Source organism: Thunnus thynnus, chromosome 23 (assembly GCF_963924715.1).
Source record: "Thunnus thynnus chromosome 23, fThuThy2.1, whole genome shotgun sequence".
Lineage (NCBI taxonomy): Eukaryota > Metazoa > Chordata > Actinopteri > Scombriformes > Scombridae > Thunnus > Thunnus thynnus.
The window spans coordinates 22,738,578-22,747,483 of NC_089539.1; the positions used below are offsets into that span (position 1 = coordinate 22,738,578).

Sequence of the window (8,906 nt, forward strand, 5' to 3'; positions counted from 1 at the left end):
TTATAATACAGTGCATTGATAAAGATTAAAGATGATATATATCAAACATTATATAAAGTATAAATATCAAATATATTAAATAAGGTTACAAAAAAATGAGTACTAAAATGTGTAGCATATCACATCAGCTCATTAAGCACCCCACAGATTTATCTTGTGACCTTTCTGAGGGGCATGAACCATAAGTTGGGAACCACTGGAGCACACTACCAAACCGTATCAAGTAGTTTCAATTACTGACCAGCTACGACAGTGAAATATTGTAATTTTGCACATTACTTTTGATGCTTTAAGTACATTTTGCTGATAACACCTTTATACTTTTATGCAAGTAGGATTACTAATACATGCATGTCTGTATCCATGGAAACGGTCAATCAGCAGAGAAACAATCCAAACACCTGTAAAATCACAAAATCAGTTTTTTTATTCAGCAGACTGAACATGTTCAACACGGTAAAGTGAAATTAAAATAGTGAAAGCTACTGAGCGCGCTCTGTTTGGATCTCTGCCACGGCGCAGTCAGACTACATGTGCCGAGGCTGAACGTACATCACAGACTGTAAAACGACCTTCTGATTAGATCTCAGCAGGGATTGATCACCAATTTGAACTTTGACCTCTCACACATTTAACCCGTCTGCACAGCGACCACGACAGCAGAGCAGAGCCGCCTCCTGGAATCTGAAATGTTTTCACCAAAATACAAATAATAAAATCGTAGAAATTCCAGTTCAGCGACTGAATCATCAAAATCCAACAAGTTCTGTCAAAAACTGTTGCAAATAAAATAAAAATAATAATTAAAGTAATACTGAATGAGACTAAAAGCAGCCTGAAACTAGACACTTAAAATGTTGTAGACCTTAAAACACAAGAAAAATCTATTTAATCACTGACAATAAAAAAAAAAAACAGATTATAAACCCACATTGTCACCATTACTGCTGTTTGACCCATCAGGTAACTGTTCTGTTCACACTGAATGAATCAAACACAGAGCAGGAGTGTAAAAAAATGAAAGGCAAAGTTATTAATAATTAGGCTCAAAAGTGTGTATTAATACACAGCAGCGGTGGATAATACTGGTTGATCGGTTGGCAGCTGTTTGTTGGTATATTATATGGAGACAGCTTGACGATACGTAGTTTAACTGTTGTTCCGCGTCAGCGTTGATGTACGTTTGAGGAGAGATTTGGATTTGTGTGTAAATGATGATTTAAACTCACTTAAAACAAAAAAAAAAAAAGGATTTAAACACAGGCCATCTGGTTTTTTTTGACAAATAATAATACAATAGACAGCCTATTCTTTCCATTTTTCATCTTTTTTACTTGTTTATCAAACTTATTTATGGATTTTTTTATTCCACATAAGGCTCCCTGGTGTTTTTTTAAAAAAAAATTCCTCTTGTGTGTTATTTATTACATTACTAATTTGTTTGTTTGTGCGTTATTGTGTTGTGTGCTCCAAACAAATTAACCCTAGTAGGATTAATAAAGTTGTTTGTATTGCATTATTTTCTATGTTTGGATGTTTTGAATGATGCAGCCAAGAGGTTATTAAAGGTTAAGTTACCTTAATTATTTGGTAATTAACATTAATTCCACTGCTGTCTAATTTCACTGTCACTTTAAAGCAAACACATTGACAAAGCCTTTATAGATCTGATCTGATTTGATTTAAGCTAAAGTTTCTTCAACAAATCCAACAGCCTCGATAGATTCTACCTTCATGTCTACTGTCATAAATCTGGACATTTTCCAACAAACAGTGCAGCTGGTCTGAGCGTCAAAGAGCAGAAACACATGGAAGATGATGTATTATGTAGAAACATTTGGTTTTGGGAGTGGGTTTGAGCTGCCATTCTTTTCTGCTGGACGGACAGAACTAGCAGGAAATATTACTATAGTTATTTTACTAATGTCATTACTATTAATATAGTGTTTTCATTGTCTGCCTCCAACAGCAAATGAGGTTTTGTTGCCTATCTCAATAAAACATGACTGTAGCCGTTGAGACGCTCCATCATAGTCCTTTAACGCCGCTCCTTTAACCTGCAGTCTCCTTTTGATCGATTACTCAACTGTCATGCAGTCCCGTCGACAGCAAGACACAAACAGCAGCAGGGAATTATGGGAAGAAACGATGCTGAATGTGACCTCCTTCATCCGTCTTGTCTAAAAGCTGTTTGAACAAAAAAAAGTTGCGCATGTTTTATCTACTTTAAAATCGTGTAAACAAAAAAAAGATGTCTCGTCTGATGCTTCTGGTTTTTAGTTTCATGAAGTTGACACAGCTTCTCGTTTTCCCTTCAGTGGCTGAGCTTAAAGTCGAGCTGCCGGATTTAATGAACTTCAGTTTCCCTTAAAAACGTAAATCATCAGTGTTGATGAGCAAAGGAGCGAGGGAAGAGCATGACGAGCAGAGGATGTCTTGTTGTGTCGTACCCACTTAAATCCTTTCAGGAAATCACGATGAAAGTCTTTTACTCTGCTAAAAAAATACTTATAATAAAATAAAATGTATATATAAAGAGATCTCTGCAGCCGGTCACGCTGTAGGCAGTCCATGCAGTTGATTGACAGGTGAGTCAGCCTACGGTCTCTGGGCCAGGCGGCTCTTCCCCTCCTCCTGTTCAGCCAGTTTGATGTGAGTGTAAGACAGAATACCTGCCAGAGTACAAAGGATCCCCAAAGCCTGAGAGTGAGACAGGAAGAAGATGGGTAGAAACATGAGGGATTGTAACCGGAGGGTTGCTGGTTTAAATCATCAGAGCAGCACAGGAAGACTCACCTGGTTGAGTGACAATGGGTCCTGGAAGATCAGGTATCCTCCAATTAGAGTGATGCAGAATTTAAAGTGACCAAACATGTTGTAGCTGCGGACGAGAGTCAAGAGAACAACAACAAATACGAAACCCACCTGAAGAGAACATCGTCAGAGTGAAATCAGTTTGGATTTTTATCCAAAATAAATGAATCTAATACCTAAAATAATTTCCTCAGGACCTCCAGGAACCCTTAATAAACTCAACAAACCTTTCAAGAACACCTGAAACCTCCTCAAGAAGACCAAAGAACGCCTCATAAAAGACCAGAGAATCCTTTAAATCCACCAGAAACCTCCTCTTGGAGACCACAGACCTTCTAAAAGCAGTTCTTGAACCCCATCAACAAGATTACAAAGACCCCAGACCTCCCCAACAAGAGCAAATCCCATCAAGAACCACAAAAGACGTTCTGAAAGACTAAAAAGCACCTCAATCATCCAAGAAAATAAAAGAACACCAGAAACCTTCTTAAGAAGTTCTGAAACCCCTTCCACAAGACTGGAAAGGTCTTCAAAGAGCCCTCAAACCTCCCCATAAAACCCCTCAAGAAGACTGGTATCTTGCAAGAACAAGAACCCTTTAAACTCCTTAAATCCCTTGAAAACCTCTCCAAGAGCACCAAAGACCCCCTCAAGAAGATCAGAACCCTTCTCAAGAAATCCTGAAACACTTCCGATGAGCCTGGAAAGCACATCAGAAAGCCCTCAAACCTCCAAGACAACCAAAGACTAGGACCCCCCAAAAGAAACCATCAAACGACTTAAATCCCCTGGAAACCTCTTGAAGAAGACCAGAGACCTCATCAAGAAGTTCTAAAAATCTATTTTAAAAGACCAAAAAAGCTCTTCACAAAGCCCTAAAACCTTCTCAAGAAACCCCTTAAATTTAACCAGCCCCAAAAAGTCCATCAACCTTCCAAAGAAGCCCTGACGCCCTTGATGACCTGGAACCTTACAGACCTGGAAACCCTCTCCTCAACCCCCTGAACCCTTCTATTCACCCCTGAAACACCCTTCAGACCCCCGGGGGGTCTCTTTGGAGCCCCTGTATGTTTGAGGATACGTGACAGCCGAGGTGTTTCCGATGATCCAGTAGATGGACAGGTTGACCAGGAACGCCACCACGCCTGAGAACAGAACTGTCACCTAGGAGACGAGAGCACAACACCGTTATCATGGCAACATGACAAACTCAGGCCAATAAAAGCTTAGAGTTTAATGGATATACACAATAACGGTAAGAATAATTCACAATCTCAATATTAGTCATCAAATTTGCAATTACACAGATATTTTCACAAAATCCTTCTGCTCAACCGCACACTGTGGAGCTGGCAGCAACAGTGTGTGTGTGTGTGTGTGTGTGTGAGTGTGTGTGTGATGTTGAATCTGACCAGAGCAGGCAGAGACCAGGATCCAAATATTCCTCCGTCTCCGGTCAGCGGCTCAAACAGAGGAACAATGCAGAGCAGGAAGCCTGATGACAGAGGAGCCTGACAGGACAATCGCTGTGTTAACATCACTCAGACGGGAGCTAACAAGCTAGCATGTTTGCTAACTGACAGTTAGCAAGCTCTTCAGGACCTTTTTAATTTAACAAAACAGTGTGCAACGGTTGCCCCTCTACACTGTTCGACTTTGGGCTGTCTGAGACGAAAGTTGACAATCATGAAAGGTCAAATCTTTACTTGTCAATCAAAAGACTCGTCCACCGATGGACGATTTGGAGCTTTGGTGATCAAAGACAGCTTGAGGCCGAACTCTGACTGTATCAGAAATTTAAGACTAAATTCTCACAGTGCGACTGCTGCTATGACCCTCGTCTACAAACAAACCAATCAAGACTTGAGATGACCCAGAATACATCGGCTGGTTTTTTGAGTTAAGTTTAAGGGGAGAACATGCTCCTTCTCCTTGATATGTCAACGCTGCATTTTAAAAACATCAGAAATGCAGATGGATGACGAGCCAATGATGTGTCTCTGCTCTCAAAACTTTTAACCCACAACAGTAAAGGCATGGCTCTCTAGCAATGTCATGCTAGCATTTCCCTGCATTTACTGTTACAGTCACGCTATCAATAGTCTTTACTGATTAAGTCATACCTGATAGTACAGAAGCTGCATGGAGTTCACCTGGAGCTCATGTTGTTTAGCTCCCACCCACTGAGGAAGAGAGATAAGATTTATTTTAATCCTGTCAATTTCACAGAAACCACGTTGTCTTTCTCTGAGAAGTTTTATTTCAGCGTGTAGATTTACTCACCACTTGGTACAGAGATGTCACCAGGACACCCAGCGACGCGAACACCGTCCCCAGCACGTTGAACCGCACGTCATAGTACGAGTTCAATATCACTCCTAATGTTATGGGCACCTGGAGAGAGAGAGAGAGAGAGAGAGAGATAAATTACAGAGAAACTAGAGAACATCTTTCCTGAAAACTAATGGACACAATGAACTGTGAAAACTTCTCCAACAGCCCAGAAACCTCCCAACAAGAAACATTTCAATTCTTCTCAAGAACATTTTCATTACCAATTAATCTGATTATTACAAGGCGACGTCTTCAAATGTCCAAAACCCAAAATATTTTGTTTTTTTAGTCTGTATGACACAAAAAATCTTAAACTTTTCACATTTGAGAAGCTGCAACCACTGAATATTTGGTGTTTTTCCTTAAAAAAAAAAAAAGAGTACAACCATAATTCAATTATCAAGTTAGTTACAGATTAATGTTCTGTTAAACCACTAATCTATTAATCATTGCAGGTCTAGAGTTATTAATAATAAGGTTACAGCAGCTACATTCAGGCAATAAATCTTGTCGTCATTAACAAGAACGCTCGACTCGCCCTGCCCACTTTTCCATTGGCCAGCACAGAAAAGGCTTTATTGATGTTTTTTCTGCTTAGTGATGAATATTTTTCCAACTTTGTGCATTCATTCATAGCAGAGCTCTGAAACCTCCCGCAGAAGCCTTCAACCCTAAAATGTAATCAGATTACTCCCCGTGCACGTAAACCCTCTTTGAGAGCAGAGGAATCTTTCAAGTTTCAAGTTTTTTTTTTAATAGTCGAGAGGAATCAGTGTCGCCAGACTTGTATAAAACAAAAAAAGCCCTATAAGACCAGACTCGGCTGAACCTGATGACTGAAAGATGTATTTTAGCTTTTTCTCATATTTTTCATCCATTATTGACCAGTAACTTGCTAAGCTAATGAAAAACGTTAGCTAAACTCTGCCCTCTTTCCTTCCTCTCACTGGACATTGCACATGTACTTGAACACAACACATGGATGCAGACGAGCAGCACAGTTATAGGGAGAAAGAGAGACATTTCTTACTAAACTGCATTTGAAAATAACCAAACCCTGCAGCCTTTATGCAACAAATCACTACAGATGTGATACTTTTTCAGGACCCGTCAGGTTGGGGTTGTGGCCACGCCTTTAGCTAGCAATGACTTTCAGAAACAGCTGCAACTAACGATTATCTTCTCAATTAATCGTTTTTGTCTATGAAATGTCACAAAATAGTGAAAAATGCCCCTTATAAAGTCAAAGTTCATAGTTGATGTCTTCATGTGTTTTGATTTGTTCAACCAAAAGTCCAAAACCCAAAGAAAACCAGTTGTATGACAAAGAAAATCACTGAATCACATTTGAGAAACCAGCTAATGTTTCACATTTTTAAAATAGTTGATGATTAATTTTCTGTTAGTCGACTAATTGATTAATTGACTTGCTGTAGTGAGAAGATGACCAAAGCTCCCCTCACCAGAGTCAGTTTAATCTTGGTGGAGAAGGTCTTCTTGTAGTAGGTGGTCTGGATGAGGATGATGACGGGTGTGGTCATGGCTTTCGCCAGCTGGTACGTTCCTATCGAGTTGTTCTGAAGCGAAAGATTGGTGAAGGCCACGAATCCACAGAAGCTCAGAGCCAACCACACGATCCTGCGAACCGGGAGGCTTTTTGGAGAGAAAATGTCCATCTTTTGGCAGATGTAGAGTCCCAACCAGGTGACCACGAAGTGAACGAGGGTCAAGGTCATGTTGGGGAAGCCGTAGTGTACGTAGATCCACTTGTTGATGAAGACGATGCAGATGGAGGACAGCAGGTTAGCCAGCAGGCCGGCGATGAGGCGCCTGTTGGCTGATAAACTGAACAACCTCTCCGCCATGGTTCCTGGACGTAGCTTAGCTTCTTGTTTAACTTAGCAGAGTTAGCTATTCACACTGCAAAAAAACAGAGAGAGTGAGTGTTAAAGATCCTCTTTAGACAAATAATACTCTCAAATAAATGTAGTGAAATACAAAGTAATGTTTGCCTCTGAAAGGTAGTGGAGTTGAACGATAAAGTTAAACTGTAATTCTAAAGCAGTGGTGGAAAAAGTATTCAGATCCTTTACTACAGTAAAAGTACCAATACAGCAATGTAAAAATACTCCATAACAAGTAAAAGTCCTGCATGAACAATCCTATTAAAGTACATAAGTATTATGAGCTTGTTGTAGTTAAAGTATTTCAGTAAAAGTAGTGGTTTGGTCCCTCTGACTGATATATTATTATATATGACATCATTAGATTATTAATAGTGAAGCATCAGTGTTAGAGCAGCATGTTACTGTTGTAGCTGCTGGAGGTGGAGCTAGTTTACACTACTTTATATACAGTTAGCTAGTTTAGTCCAGTGGTTCCCAACCTAGGGGTCGGGCCCCTCCGAAGGGTCAGCAGATAAATCTGAGGGGTGGTGAGATGATTAATGGGAGAGGAAAGAAGAAAAAACAAAGTTCTGATACACAAATCTGTTTTCAGTTTTTGGACTTTTTCTCTAATCTTTGATTTTTACTGAAATATTGGATCATTTGAACATTTATTGAAATGAAAGCATGTGAGAAGTTTAGAGGGAAAAATCACTATTTGGTGGAGCTGTTAACAACTCATAGACATGTGAAATGTGACCCCGACTACACACTGCTTTTTGTAAGACGTCAAAAGCCAAAAAGGTTGGAAACCACTGGTTTCATCTTTAACAATGTGTTGTATTTTAAAAGCTTGTTATATTATCCATTGTGTCAAATCTTCATCTGAAAAGTAACTAAAGCTGTCAAATAAATGTAGTGGAGTAGAAAGTACAATATTTCACTCTGAAATGTAGAAAGTAGCATCACATGGAAATACTCAAGTAAAGTACAAGTACCTCAACATTATACTTAATAGGCTACTTAGTTATTTACCACCACTGTACTCAGGTAGATTACATGTCATTTGAAGTTCAGTTATCCTCTTTAACTGCCAGTAATAAAGAACTAAAGCAGGTTAAACTATAAATTACAGCATAAATGGTGGGTGTTGCTGTTAGTTTACACTCACAGTCAGTCAATTTGAACCAAAACAAAGAATAAAGGCTTCATTCACTGCAACACCGGACCTGTCTGTCTCTCTCTCTGCCTGTCTATCTATCTATCTGTCTGTCTCTCTATCTATCTGTCTGTCTCTCTATCTGTCTGTGTGTCTGTCTCTCATTCTGCCACGCAACAAGAAAAGTTTACCTGGGGTCTCCATCTTTCCATCAGTCTCCCAGCTTCTCCCTCCTGTGTCAGTCTCTGTCTGTCGGGCTCCGAGCAAACAAACCCCCGAGAGAGATTCACCGGGCCGTGTGTGTGCGTCTCTCCCCGGCGCTCGGAGCTCCGGTCCCGGCCTCTGCAGTGAGGAATCCCCGGTGCTGTCCTGTACTGGAGAATTTTCTTCACTCCTGCTCTCTTCTGGTTAAAAACTGCCCAGTGTGTTCCTGTTTCCTCTGTGTTTAACACGGTTTTAAGTGTGTGTTTGGAGCAACAGCGGCTGCTAGTGGACTGGAAGACAGATGACTCACTCTGCACAGAAAATAACTGCACAATTTGTGTCTTAAAATCCCATCATTTACATTGTTAGTGCATAATGAAGGGATCTTCTGATAATTACAGATATAAAATAATAGCATGACTCAATTTACTTACAATATTATCCTAAAAAGATGCTTGAACTGAACATCCATCAAGCAAAAGGCAGTAAAAGATGATACTTTTGTGCTG

At 39.9% G+C, this 8,906-nt stretch overlaps 1 protein-coding gene across 1 annotated transcript; it reads right to left on the reverse strand.

The window, feature by feature from the left end:
• Positions 1–1,401: 1,401 nt before the first annotated feature.
• On the reverse strand, positions 1,402–8,636 carry slc35e3 (solute carrier family 35 member E3). The gene is made up of 8 exons (XM_067582318.1): positions 8,385–8,636; positions 6,612–7,068; positions 5,098–5,208; positions 4,938–4,997; positions 4,227–4,325; positions 3,896–3,978; positions 2,797–2,881; positions 1,402–2,700 (listed from the first exon to the last, which is right to left on the reverse strand). Exons 2-8 carry the CDS (start codon positions 7,011–7,013, stop codon positions 2,599–2,601), a joined length of 942 nt encoding a protein of 313 aa, XP_067438419.1. The 5' UTR covers positions 7,014–7,068; positions 8,385–8,636; the 3' UTR covers positions 1,402–2,598.
• Between the last annotated feature and the right edge of the window lie 270 nt (positions 8,637–8,906).